General features: G+C 40.3%; 1 protein-coding gene across 1 annotated transcript in view; it reads left to right on the top strand.

Annotated features, from left to right (window-relative positions):
* LOC100533518 (protein kinase C I) overlaps positions 1 to 14,979 on the top strand; it is a gene marked incomplete in the record, with an annotated part of 202,460 nt that overhangs the window by 171,276 nt on the left and 16,205 nt on the right. The window contains 9 exon segments of the mRNA NM_001204486.1: positions 2,138 to 2,260; positions 2,767 to 2,895; positions 3,609 to 3,782; positions 4,175 to 4,266; positions 5,129 to 5,191; positions 5,755 to 5,893; positions 7,272 to 7,352; positions 7,862 to 7,969; positions 8,672 to 8,812. Of these exon segments, the coding sequence (NP_001191415.1) occupies positions 2,138 to 2,260; positions 2,767 to 2,895; positions 3,609 to 3,782; positions 4,175 to 4,266; positions 5,129 to 5,191; positions 5,755 to 5,893; positions 7,272 to 7,352; positions 7,862 to 7,969; positions 8,672 to 8,812 (1,050 nt within the window).

The following is a 14,979-nucleotide window of genomic DNA, read 5'->3' as shown; positions in this document are numbered from 1 at the left end:
GGGGGGAGAAGGTTACAATAAGTAAAAAGAGCTGGAGCCTGTCACGGAGAATCCCAATGGGGGAGCAGTGTGTCGGACAGGATGTGGCCGGTGGAGGGAGTGAGCGATGTGGCCGGTAGATGGCGCCAGCCCCTGGACCTGTGGCCAGTTGCCTGATTGATGCCCCAGAGATTGTCCAGCCCACAAAATTTCGACAGTCTGGCTTCCGTCTAGAGTGGCCATAATCCCTCCTCTAGTTTTAATGTCAGTCCTACCTTTAGATTCAGCGATTGGCCTTGCGCACACTAAAAGAATATTTCACTCTTCGCACTACTGCCGGTCTGCAAAATAATGAGGCATGCTTGCCCGTTTGGCTCGTTTCACCGCAAATGATCGACGTATGTCCTACTTTGCAGACGAGAAAGGGGCGAAACTTTCCTATTGAGCGCGGGGGTTTGAGTCTCACCTTTTCAACTGTAACTATAATACATGTACTGTCGAACCTGCTCTAACGGCCACGTGTATAAGACAATCACCTGCATAAACAGTCACCTATTATTTCCCCACGTGCACAGTTTTACGTTACACAGTGACACCTTGTAAGACGTCCACTTGTTTAAGACAAGCGTTTTTCTCCTCCACTATGGGTGGCTGTCTCTGACAGTGTCGACTGTACTGTGTCTAGTTTCAGCTTTGGTCCAATAGATGAAGTTTCTGTTGAAGTCCTACATCTAGTTCAGTTTCATTCTAGATTAAGCTTTGATTCTGCGTCTAGTTTCAAATGTAACCTGAATTCCAGCTTTACAGACTGGGAACTGGCAGAAAGATTGTCGAAATGTTTTTTTTCTGTTAATTAAAATAATGTCTCTTTCATAATGTTTTTCTGAGAATATCCGGTTACCGGCGTCTGTGATGTGGTGGTTAAGCGCTTTACTGTTGCACACAGGAGACCCGAGTTCGATTCTGGAGTGGGGAGAAGCTTGTTATCGAGTATGGTGGGGGGTTTTTTACTTGCTGGGATGTTGTGTCCTTTCCCGTCCGAGTTGTCTGTGACAGACAGTGTCTATCCTTACTTTCTAAATGATTGAAATTTTGTCGATGGGGGCATAAAAGCAGCTACATTAAAAAAAAAAAAATTTCTGGGAATATCTTTTTTTTTTTCACAAAAGAACAGGGACCGTATAATATAACCTGACCAGTGTCTCTGATACTGCAGGTTAAGCCACTGACCAGTTGCCAGTTGTTTTCAAGAACTTTGTACTTTATAATAGGGCTAAATGTCCTTAATGTTAACGGGCTTACTAATTTAAGCACTAGCAGCCATTATAAATTGCATCTGAAACAAACAGCTTCAAGTGGGAATAATGGTAGAAGTATCGATATCTCTTTGACCTGTGCACCGTCGCCATGGGGTGCAAGCGGACTAGTCTGAAAACACCATCTGTCAAAGTGAATACTAATGTCCCTCTCGATGAAAACAAACCCCCCAAAAACCCAAAACAAAACCGTTCACCAATATTGAATGGTAAATATCGCTCTCCAGACATTGCCCTTTCTATTTCGCTTCCTTAGAAATATTAACACTTTCAGACCCTGATATGCACTTTTTTTTCGTGCTACAAAAATGGTTATAGAGTTTTTAGTAGTGGCTTGCCTTTCGTTCAGTTGGTACATGTATCAAGCTCTGCTTCACTGGGGATGGACATGGTTTGAATTCCCAATGAAATTTGGGTTATTTGGAGAGTTTTTAAGGCTGTCCACCCTATTGGCTCGGTTCTGTTGGAGAAGGGCGCAAAGTTAAGAGTATCTGCCTCTTGTTTATTCCGAATGTTGAATAGGGACATTATACCCGTTCAGTTAGCTGTTACCAATAAGGTCTTTCCTTTAGATCCATGAACATTAGTATTAGAAAAGGGTACTTTTGATGATCTGTTTATACTTTAAGTTGTGTCGTTGTTGTGTTCTTCAATGTGGGTGGTTTGCGGTTGCTTTGGTGTGGTTTGCTTCTTCTTTCATATCAAACATCGATCGTCCTTATCTCTCCTCCTTTTTATTTTGTGTTTATTACTCTCATGTAACACCTCTAATCTTCAGCACTTACACGACCTGATTGTGTTGCAAGAGCTGTAAAACTCTTACTAAATGAAATGTTCCTCAGTTGATCAAGTCTCCTGTGGAAGGCTGGTTTAAGCTGCTCAACCAGGAGGAGGGAGAGTTCTATGGCGTGCCTGTCACGGATGACATCACAGAGAGCATTCAGGAGATCAAGAGCAAGATGCACGTGAGTGAACTCGCACGTGCGAGGGGTCTGTGTCTGTGAGGGATAGAGGCAGAGAGAGAGAGAGAGAGAGAGAGAGAGAGAGAGAGAGAGAGAGAGAGAGAGAGAGAGAGAGAGGGGGGGTAAAGTGTGTGTGTGTGTGAGAGAGAGGGAGAGAGAGAGAGAGAGAGAGATTGATCACGGGGAGAGAGAAAGAGAGAGAGAGAGAGTTGGGGGCGGGAGCGGGATACCTTCAATGTACACGTCATAGATGATCCCTTTGGAAATATTCAGACTATCAGTAAAGGGATGGAATTGAGTTTGTTGATTATTTTTTGTGTGTGTGTTTTCATGATCTGCTATATATGTGTACATGTTTATGTGTTTGTGTGTGAGGGGGGGGGGAGAGAGAGAGAGAGAGAGAGAGAGAGAGAGAGAGAGAGAGAGAGAGAGAGAGAGAGAGAGAGAGAGAGAGAGAGAGAGAAGAATGATTAATTTCTACTGTATTCCTCTCTGCCCTCACCAACCAGCGGTCAAGCATCAGCAGTGAGAAGCGCTACCCGGAGCCCGACAAGGTTCAAAACATGAGCAAACAAGACATTGTGCGTGCCAGCGACTTCAACTTCCTCACTGTCCTCGGCAAAGGAAGTTTTGGAAAGGTATGCACTACTTTCCTTTGTGATATGATATTATTTCTAATGCAGAATATTCTGAAGAACAGAGCATTCGGGGGGAAAAAAAAAATCTTTTCAGTCAGAGAAGTTGCCACTCTTGTTGTTGTTGCATCCTTTTCCACCCATCACAGATGAAAGTAAATAGTTTTGAGATAGTGCGTGTGATTATGGTCGTTTCTGTTTTTAGACAAAATGTTTATCTTAGTTTTATATATCCATTGCTGTATGTGTAAGCTCAGCTTATGTCATGTTTGGATATCTCAATTTAAATCCCGTATGTGTCATAATGAAGCTTGGTTTGTTCAGTGAGCTGCTCTGGCTCTCCATTCGCCTTGGCTTACTCATATTAGAAAATTAATTTAAATGATCAATTCCTACAAACAGCCCCTTACTTTATCGGCATTATGAAGTAGAACAGTATGTGTAGATTGGCAATGAGTTATGTTACCTTACTATGTTGACATAAGATGTTGAACCCCAGAGATGTATGGGTGGCTAGAGAATGCCACTGGCAGGTTCTACTTTTTTTTCCACCCTTGCTATTTCTGACTCTCAGGGTTTTTCCCCCCTATTCCTACATGACTGTTATGGTGTGGATCTGCTTTTCTTCACTCACACAAACAAACACTATTGTTCTGTTGTCTTACTGTTGTGTCGGGCATGACTTTGTCCTACTAAGTCTTGTTTGCTCGTTCCAGGTGGTGTTGGCTGAGAGAAAGGGCACGGATGAGCTGTATGCAATTAAGATCTTGAAGAAGGACGTGATAATTCAGGACGACGATGTAGAGTGTACCATGATAGAGAAGAGAGTCCTAGCCCTGCCTGATAAACCTCCATTCCTGGTGCAACTGCACTCCTGCTTCCAGACCATGGTCAGTGTCATGGATGGATGTTCTCTGACATTGTGGTGGATAGTGTTGGCAGGAATTGATTTAATATTTGTTTTTTGTTTTTTTTAAAGGATTTTATGGTGTTGTTGGGTATTTTTATAACTTCAGTTCAAGCGCTTGGTTTATTTAAAAAGAAAAGATCTGACGATATTGTTTGGGCGTTGCTATGATTATAGTTGCAAGGGCATCTCCTTCTCCTCCTCCACCTGTAATCATAAGTTGTCAAAAAGTTGTTGTTAATGTTAATCTCTTCGGTTTTTTAAAAACTAAATCTTAGGTTTAAACCCTGCTCTCAACTATCCTGATTCTAACTATCAAAACGTTCCATGATTGTTCACATTCCCATGTCACCCTGTACTTCCACTCCCTCTCAGGACCGCCTGTACTTTGTCATGGAGTATGTCAACGGTGGTGACCTCATGTATCGGATACAACAAGAAGGAAAGTTCAAGGAGCCGGTAGCTGCGTGAGTCTTTTTGGAGTTATTCTAACACTTTTTATTGCTCTTTTGAAATGGAACTGTATTCTTCTCTTTTTCGGAATTGGGAGGGGGGTGGTGTATTTTTTTTCTGGTTAAATTACCAGTTTCGAGTTGGCTTTTTGATATATTCGGACTTTTAGTTTCTTTTGTGACAGGAAATGTCCTTCTTTTTGTGTGTGTTACATAGAATCCTTTATGTTTCATGAGTACACTTGAATATGATCTTGGTGTGGTTTGCTCCTTCTTTCCTATCAAATATCTATCATCCTTATCTCTCCTCCTTTTTTTTGTTTGTTACTTTCTTGTACCACCTCTTATTTTCAGCACTCATATGACCTTATTGTGTTGCAAGTGCCATAAAAAGCTTACTAAAACAAAATATAATTTGTAATGGAAGAATGGTGGTAAAAACATGGATGACTGATACAACAACAAGAGAGTTATTGTCAAGGATGTACTTTCTTTTTTATTTTTAATCACATATCCCTAATTTTGGGGTGGCAGCTGATATTGCACAGGTGCACAGTAAACAGGAAATGTCTAATTATTTTGAGTGGAAAGGTTTTTCCATAAAGCGGTAGAGATAAACAGATAAAAGGATTGATTATCGTCTGAGTCCCAGAACTTGGGTTTCCTGCCCTTTATCAGGATGCAACACTACTTAAGAGTGATATCTTTTGCTGTAACAGGAAAAGTACTGCTGTCTAGACTGATTTGATTTATTTCCCATCGTTGCGTGTGTGTGTGTGTGTGTTTGTGTGTTTGTGTGTGTGTGTGTGTGTGTGTTTGTGTGTGTGTGTGTATCACTAGATCTATTAATATTTTGGCTTTATGATTTTCTCCTTAGCTTCTACGCTGCAGAGATCGCTATTGGCCTTTTTTACCTCCATACTCAAGGCATTGTATACAGGTGAGAAGTTGTGAGTGTGAGTGTGTGTGTGTTTGTGTGTGTGTGTGTTTGTGTGTGTGTTTGTCTGTGTGGTTGTCTGTGTGGTTGTTTGTTGTTTGTCCACTTGTTCATCTCTAAGAGTTCCTTTAGTGATGTTAACTTTGAAAAGATAGACCTAGCTTAGGTTGTTGTCGGAGAGAATCTGGAAGGATTTTTGTCTTATTTCCTTCTGGTAGACTCCAGGAGTCAGATGTCATTCTTCAGCCTCAGGGGAAATGAACTATTTTTATGATAGATTGGAAAACAACTCTGCTCTGTAATTATTGCTGAACCTGCTGCCTCCAAAGATTGTTTCATGAACAATCATTCCTCTGTTTGAATTTGAAATTTGAAATAAGCAGAGATTATTCTAAAAGAAAACCGTCGAAAAGCGAAACAAAATATTTTCATCAATGCCTGTGGTAACGTCTATATTATTGCGCGTAAATTGGTGAAGACAATTTATTTCAAGAAGGGATATATTTTTTATAGACAATCTTTGCTACCTTGTAACCTTTATTTTCCTCCATGGTTTTCTCCTTCAGAGATCTCAAGCTAGATAATGTGATGTTAGACGCTGAGGGTCATATCAAAATAGCAGATTTTGGCATGTGCAAAGAGAACATAATGGGGGACAAAACTACCCGCACTTTCTGTGGCACGCCGGACTACATCGCCCCAGAGGTGAGTGAGTGTCATCATTGTGTTATGTTTTTCTTTCATGTTGCTTTTATTACGTGGTTATGAGGTTATGTCTCTGACATTATTTACAGGTTTCTTACAGAATACACAAGCCTTGTCTCTGTGGCATAGCCACGCTACCGTGTTGAATGGGTTCAACAACCATTTTTAATGATGTAAGGCTGTGTCACTGGCAGGACTTCAGAGTTTCAAAGTTTTTGAGTTTTTTATATTGCGATAAGCTTACAGCACTTGAGTTGTGAGATGAGTTGTGCCAGGATGATACATGCCCTCTAAGGCCTCTGCGGCACTATGACAGTTCATCCCGGGACAGTCCCGTCTCAATTTTGAAACGTTTTAATTAGAGTGTATATGTACCACACTTATTAGGACAGGACATTTTTGTCACATTGAGTCCCGAGCAGTTGTGAATTATTACAAAATCGATGGGACAGGACTATCCTAGTCCCACAGTAATATCGTCTGTAGTTATAGAGAAATATAGCCGCCTACCACATTAGGACAAAACTGTCCCAGACTTGGTAACGCCTGCTGTCAAGATCGCGGTGCTTGCGTGTTGTCACGTATAATCACTTTAAAATAATTTGCCGCCGCGCAGGATTAAACTTTTGGGAACAAAATGTTTAAAATAATTATCGCATCTCAAAACTGATTTCATATTCGGAATCTGCATCTCAAAATAAGCAAAATGGCTGGAGAGGGACCTGATTTGATGCGATACTGTGTAATAATTTTACCCTTAATAGCAAATTATATTATTTTTTAATTGATCGTCAATGGTGAAGTTGTGTATCAAGGTCACCCGATGAAACACACTGGCAGGCACGCACACACATACACACGCACGCACACAAAATATAATTTAATTTCATAATCGGGCATTAAATTGTGTTCCTCCTGTGATTTAATTTTTGCTAATTTTGGATCGCTGATCACGAAAATCTTTTTTTTTTTTTTAAATTTGGACAATATTTAGGAAATTTTGTTAAATGCATTTCCAACGCGGTGTTGGCAACAACAAGGAAGCTGCCGTTTGCGTCGGATCAGTCCTCTACTAGTGCGATATCTGTTTTGACACGCAAAAAATCGACAGTGGGACAGGACAATCCTGTGCGAGACAAAAATGTCTTTGTGCGGTAGAGGGCTAAGGGATCCTACTCTGACTTGTTAAACATTTTTTTGAAAAACTTGAACTGAGTGCAGGATAAATTAGCTCCTTTTATTTTGGACAGTTCCCCTCTCAGAACATAATCAAGCAATAGAAGTAGTTTATCTTGTAGTCCAAGATCTTTGCTGACATATATTTCTTTTATTCGAGTCTATGGCAGAAAAACAATGACTTGTCTCTGTTTGTTCTTAGATTGTTTTATACCAGCCGTACGGCCGATCTGTGGACTGGTGGGCCTATGGAGTGTTGCTGTACGAGATGCTGGCTGGACAGGTCTGTACCTTATACTAAACTTGTTGAAACTTTATCAGATTATAACAATAAAAATAATAATAATAATAGTGGGTTTTAAAAAAAACATATAACACCAACATTTGCCTTTTTATTTTTAAGGTTACTTGCTTGTAATGTTTTCCATGTGATGATAAAATTCTTTCAGTTTCATCAGTTTTTTTACTTATCTCTCAAACTTTCTTGCTAGAACATGTTTTCAAATATATTGCCTGTTCTTTTTTGTAGATTGTAATTTCACTTCATGTCAATCTTGCTTAATCAAAGTATAACTTCCCTGATTGCCCTAAGTGAATTAGATCAATGTTGGTATACAAGTTTTCCAATAAATGTAACATTACTTATCTGTTTCTGTAACTTTCAATTGTTCAGTTACTTTCTTATTTTTCAAGCTATGCAGCTTTACCTGAAATTTTTTTTCCCCCATTTCTTTCTTTCTAACCTTCCTGCATAACCCTATTGGTCCGCTGTGTGGCTGTGACATGTTGTAGCCTCCTTTTGATGGTGAGGATGAGGAGGAGCTGTTCACCTCCATAACCGACCACAACGTGTCTTACCCCAAGGCTCTGTCTCGGGAGGCCGTCTCACTCTGCAAAGGGGTTAGTAGCTGTGCTGTATAGTTTTTTGATGCATTAGTATTAAGGCAATTTTGTAATCCTGACCTTGTAAGACGAAAAATAGATTGGATTTGCGGTTGTTGTTTTTTTCTGTGGTTTTTTTTTCTTCTTTTTTTTAATTTTAAGGGTGATTTGGGATGGGGAGGGCGGGGTGTTCTGTATCATGTTCTGCTTTTGCGTAACATTTTCATTGTACTTAATATTGAAAACATAAGGTTAATTCATTACTATTGTGTGTGGCACCTTTCTCTTGATTAAAAAATTTTCCAACGATGTTAGGTTGTTTTAAAAAATAAATTGTGGTTTACTCCTTAGCATGAAATTGAGTGCTGCACAAGAGATGACCAGCAGAGATTTCATTCTACTGAACATGTTACCTGAGTAGTCTGGTGTTGTATACTGTGAGGAATTGATGTGCAACTGAAAACATAGTTTCTTTGTTGACTGATAATGTCATTTTGATGAATGAATATAAGTCCAATAAATGCCATTTTGCAGTTTTGGGTTTGTTGTAGTCTTGCACGTAGCCATTGATCTGTGCGGGTTGTTTCTGTGTGTCTGACTGTCAGATATTTACCCTGCTCTTTAAGTGACCGCTATTGTCTCAAAGTGCTTCTCCTTCCGTAAACTCAGAACTGGAACACTGACATCTTTCTCTATGTTTTTGGGTTTTTTTTCACTTAGTTATTGACCAAGACTCCAGCCAAACGACTGGGCTGCGGCCCCAATGGTGAGCGCGACATCAAGGACCACGCCTTCTTCAGGCGCATCCAGTGGGAGAGGATAGAACTGAGGGAGGTCCAGCCGCCCTACAAGCCTAGGATTGTGAGTATTTCTCTGTGTCTCTGTTTCTGTCTGCTCAGTACCACCCGCGCTGGGCTTACTTGTTCCTTGTTCTTATCTTCCCTATGATTTTTTGTTGAATTTTTTTTGGTACTGCCATGGCTTCCTAGTGACTGTACAGTTGCCAATGATGATGCCTGAGTCCAGACACTGTTGTCCTGTTCTCAGATTCTGAAGAATACCTGGCTCTTTTCTGAGATTTAATGGAACATTTTCCTAGGGTTTTGAACTAGTTAAAAAAGCATTTTCTCGTTTCAAATTTCAGCGTTGGTCCTGCACTTTTAAGTTGAAACAAAAATGAAAACAGGCTGAGAATACAACAATATAGTCTGTTAACGTTTAATTTCTGGACAAAGGTGTCTGTCCTGAGTCAGGTGTAACAACCTAAGTTTTGTCACAGAAGTCAAGGCAGTATACTGTTCTTGCACAGGATATAGGGGAAAGAATGGTGAAATGACATACTATCATAAAGGATAGGACCTGTCATTTCAGTGTAGTGCAGTTCTCGTGATGGCTTTTGTCTATTCTGCTCGATGTAATGTTTTATGTGCTTAAATGTTTGTACCTGTTCCTATTAGAAGACTTTAAAAATAATGTTTTCATCTTTATATTCTTGTTTTCATTTCAACACAGAACGATTTTCCCCTTTTCTTTAAGTAAATGGCAAAAGGGAACTTATATTTTGCTTGCATGTTTTATTATGTTACTTGATGTTTTGAAGTGGGCTTCTGAAGGTGGCATTTTGTCAACATTTAGTCATCTGTCCACTTCGGTTCAGGTCTATGATCAGTATAGTTCTAATTCCCGAATGTGACATGGTTAAATATTCCCAACAAAGTAGTGGAAAAATTATCGAACTATCAGTACGAACTGATAGAAGGCTCTACGCCCTTTTTTGAAAAACTTTTCCGTTTTTCAGTTTCTTTGATTTCGGTGTTTTAGTGGTATACTGTTTGGAAAACGTATGTGATGCGGGTTTTGCGCAATGATGATCTCACGCAAAAGTATTTTGTCAGCACTGAGTAGACATCGTGTCCCGTGATTGCATGTCGCATTGTGAGCACAAAGTGTGTAGCTGCCTGAGTAGCGTGGTCTTCTTGATGAGGCACACTGATCCATAACACCTAGATGACTTGGATGTTGTCATGATGCCATCTTGCCTATCTCAGGCTTCATTGAAGCTCAGTATCAGAATGAAAGAATGTCAAAGTTTTTTAGCCTAAAATTATTTATAGATGCCCCCCTCTGGCTGAGCATTGGCACCACTTCACTATGACAAGGTGTGCATGTGTGCCAATGCTCAGTTGATCGAGTTCTATGTGAGATTTTATGGCTGAGCCAGGTCTGTAGCCACATATTAAGATATTTATAAGAAAAACTTATGGCCGTATGTTTACTCCAGAGACTTGAAGACCAGAAGAAGCAGAATGGTCGTGTAGCTCGTCCTTCTCAATTTAGTGTTTCCCTTGTTCAATCTATGAGTGAAGATGGTCATCTGAAGATCCTTGATAATAAATACTGAGAGGGAACACTGATATAAGGGATGAACAGATGCCGATGTTTCACTCTAAGATAGTCTTTTTCTCTATTCATCTTACAACCAAATTGGACAATTATGTTTGCAAAAATAGGGGTGTGGTGTGACTTTGATTTAATACCCCGCCTGTATCAACTGTGAACAGAAGTATAGGCTTTCTCTTGAAAAGAATAATCTGAGAGAACTGGTCACTGCAACTAAGTATGTTAAGCAATGTCCGCATAGACACTCTGGGGTTTTCCCTCCTTGGGCTTGTTCTCTTATTTAAATCAACAGTCAGTGACTATTCATTAACTCTGAGAAAGAAACAGCTCTTCTATTCTTGAGAACTTAATTATTATCAAACGTCAATCACCTAGAAACTTTAGATCAAAGTGACAGTGCTTTTTAGATTTAGGGCATCGCTGTCCTTTTTTGTTCCCTTCAATATTGTCATTTTACTATGATGGGGTAAAGTCTAGGAGCTCTCTCATATGTATGTCAGAGCCTCTAGGTTGTGGTGCTCTGCCAGCAGACAGGTCTCTGTACACAGTGTGGAACTGATATCGAGGATGATTGTAACGCTTCAGGAACTCGTCAAGATTTTATTATTTTCCTGTTACAAGAGAATTAAGAATAAGGAGTTTGCTGAAGTATTAGAAACTGGGAATAAATTGACATGCCTATTTTCATGCTGAGGAAGATCTGAAAAAGAAATACCTTCCCTTGGCAAAAGGAAACCTATAGAGTGGAAACTCTAATGCTTATAGCTGCCCTTACCACCTCTACCAGCACCACTCAACCTCACGCATACAAAAGCAAACATGATGAGTCCAGGCAACTTCTAGCATACACATGGGTGCTCACACACTCACACACACACACACACACACACACACACACACACACACACACACACACACGCGCACGCGCGCGCGCATTCATAGGCCCACAGACATATTCACACTCACTAACTCATTAACACACATGTGCTCACACAGACACACACAAAATCAGACACTCACACACACACACAGACACCCCCACACACACACAGACACACACACACACACACACACACACACACACGGGAACGCACAGGCACACACACAAATGCACACACACACAAACACACACACGCACACACACACAATCCACTCAGCTGTTTTTCCTATTGGCCAAGTGTGAAGCATAAGGCAATGAAAAGATTTGGCACCGTATTGGGTCCCCTGAGAGCTGTCTGCTGGCAATGATATGTTTTCTTTTGAATTTTGTTTGACATTTCTCGTTTTTAATAGCTGTTCAGTATTGCTTTCTTTTTTCTTTCTTTTTTTTACATATATGTATATCGTTGTTTGCTTGTCATTCACATATTTTTGTTATTCTCTCTCCCACCCAACCCCACTTCCGGATTCCCATGTACTCTTCTTCTCTGTATGTGACACAAAATATCTGCACTTATTGTGCTTCTATGCTTTTTTTTTTCTTCCCACTTTTGGTCTTTATGTATCATTTTGTCCACACCTGCACTCTGGACTTGTAAATTCCACTCCCTTGTGTCTTGCCTTATCGTGTACTGTTATTTGGCTTTGCTTGATTTCTTATCATGTTTCTTATGTTACTTTTGGCACTTTTTCTCTTATGCTCCCTCTTTCTGTCTCTCTTGCTCTCTCTCTCTCTCCCCGTCTCTCGGTCTCTCTCTTTCTCTCACTGTCTCTCTCTCTCTCTCTCTATCTTTCTCTCTCTCTCTCTCTCTCTCTATCTTTCTCTCTCTCTCATACACACGCGTGCACCGCACACTCACACAAATGCACGCAAACTCACACATACATTCCATAACCATGCATGTACAAACTCTTGTACATCTGACAACAACACCCTCCCACCCGTGTCAACAACTGCACAAAACTGTGTTTTGCCGCCACCACCCCTCTACCCCCACCACTGTCAGACTGACCGGAGGAAAGCAGAGAATTTCGACAAACTCTTCACCAAAGTGCCCTTGAAAATGACGCCCACGGACAGTTTGGTCATCACCAACATTGACACCCGAGCCTTCAGGGGATTCTCCTACACCAACCCTTACTATCAGCCCATTGAGGAGACCTTGCATCTCTAACTGGACAGCTGATGCCTAACCGCTCAATGCTGTCCTCATGCTCTTTATCATTTCTCCACGTGCGTGTCCTCATGCTAACCGCTGTGCTGAGAAAAGTAAAAATTCATAGACACAGGCTGGGCTATGAAGAGCGGTGTATGTGTCCCTTTTCCATCCCACGACTCCCCCAACCTGTCCCCCCGGTACCAGTTATTTTCATTATAACAAAGCATCCATTCCTTCATCACTGCTTGAACAGATTTGTTTATAATGAAAATGTAACCAAGGAATGCCACTTCTCTGAAAATTTCAGAAATTCTGGAAATGTATTTTGGATTTCATATAGTTTGTGTAGTAGTAATATCGTCCTGGGGTGGTAGTGGCTGTGAGTGGTTAGAGATTTCTCCGGTGTTTCTTATTATATTTTGAAAAGAATATTTCTATTGCTAAAATTATCCCTGTCTGTTCCTATCAAAATGAGCCCTTTGTCATTCCAACTTGTTAGAATCTACTACTGACCACCCCCAGGATGACAGAAGGCTTTTATGACCCTCCTACATTGAGAACTTTGACTGATTTGTATTTTACAATATTGTCTGGAATTGTTTTGAGACAGTCGTGGTTATCCCGTTCTCTGCCTATCCTGAGATTGTATCAAAGCTTTCAGTAGGACTGTATAGGGGACCTGCCTCTTTGAAAAGTATGTGGCAAACCAGAGTTAAATTGTTATGTAGCTTTATCGAGGTCTGCATTACCTACCTATAGTAGCTGGAATCCTAGATAAGGCCAATTTTGATTACGGCTACTTTCATCAAGGCACTTTTATAGTTATAATAGGACCATCGGAAATTTCTCAGATTTTTGAGATTCCACCCTGTTTAATTTGATGGTCTATATGTCAACTGGTTCATTGATGCTGGCCCAGAGTGGATTTTGCTGTTCCATTTGTGTTTACCTAGAGTAGATCATACTGTTCCATGAGTTGGTCGAGAACTTGTCATGCTGTTCCATCTGTTGGAAAGTATTCTCTGTTCCGTCTGTTAGCTGGAAAGTATTCTCTGTTTCATCTGTTGATCCTGAAGGGATCGTGTTGTTCCGTCCGTTGGCTCAGAAAGGGCTGGAATGTTTTGCGTCTTAGATTTTTTAAGTGTCTTTACAAAATGACACCTTGTTCTGGGCTCCTGGGTTGGATCTCTGGTGAAATTCAAGAAATGGTAGAAACAGCATTTACATGTTGTTCAGCCAACTTTCCTAATAGATTATAGAGTCTGTTGTTATAAGTTATTTTAACATAACATAATGCGTGATACAGACATTCAATGCACCTTTGCAGAATGTCACTGATCTGCACCCGTTTCTCTTATTATTTAAAAAAAACTAAGGTCACGTCATTGTGTCTTGCTCAAGGACACACCCTGGTAACCCCCCCCCCCCCGCGCTAAATGCTGTATCATCTTCTGTTGCTGGACATTATTGTGAGCCTGAACTCACTAACCACTCCGCCACTGGGGTTTTTCAGGTGTACTTTATTTCGTCACATTGTGCTCCAGGGACCTCAGAGTTTTGAGCGTGTGGTGTCCATCGAAACCTGTAAGGTTTGTGGAAAACCCTGATAGAGTTACTTGAGTTGTTCTCAGACCTTGCTTACATGGACCAAGGGTTGAACTAAGCACCTTTTTTTTTTTGCATGAAAGGCATAACTTCTTCCTTCATAGTTGAATGATATTGTAAGGAAGGGTGTTTTCCAGATATTTCCAAAAATTCCTGAAATTTCATGTTTTCATTTCTTGTTGGGGTCTGTGTCGTTTGGAATAGAGCTCCTTCAATAAGTAAGGAAATTTTGTTAGTTTATAGAAGCACTAGAAAAGTAAAGCCCCTAAAAGATTGATCTTATTTTGAAAAAAATCATCTGTTACTTCAACGTTTATGAGTCTTGGGTATATCAGTATTTGTTCTGTATGGCAGTTGAGACCCAATATATAGTTTAGTCATTTATCATATGTTACCTTTCTCTTCATGCAGCATTATGTATAATAACCTTTTTTTTTACTGCTTTGCAAAAAGAATATGAACCCTTTAAACGTAATTTTTGTGTTTCTTTTGTGAAATCAAAGCTTGCCTTATCGGTTTTATAAATACTGAATGGATATCATACTTGGAACTGGATTATTCTCGTTGTGCAAGATGTGTGTATGTGTGACATGCGTTGTTTCTTTATCCGCCATTCTCAAACATACTTTCAAGTTTATTTTGATTTGCTTACAGTTCACTCTCATTGTAAATTTGATTACCATGTTTTGGGTGTCTTGTGCCTGGCATGACTTATACAGATTATTTGTTTTGATGCTGCACATAAAGAGACAGCTCAACTTCTGCCATTCCTTGTCTCATATGCCTGAGAACACAGCATTACACACTTGCCTGATTATTTCTTATCTCCTCTGTGTGTTGTGTGTGTGTCTGTCTCTCTGTGTGTGTCTCTCTGTCTGCCTCTCTCTCTCTCTCTCTCTCTCTCTCTCTCTCTCTCTCTCTCTC

Source organism: Aplysia californica, unplaced genomic scaffold (genome assembly GCF_000002075.1).
Source record: "Aplysia californica isolate F4 #8 unplaced genomic scaffold, AplCal3.0 scaffold00087, whole genome shotgun sequence".
Lineage (NCBI taxonomy): Eukaryota > Metazoa > Mollusca > Gastropoda > Aplysiida > Aplysiidae > Aplysia > Aplysia californica.
Note: the sequence above shows the minus strand (reverse complement) of the source record. Positions and strands in the feature narration are given on the sequence as shown.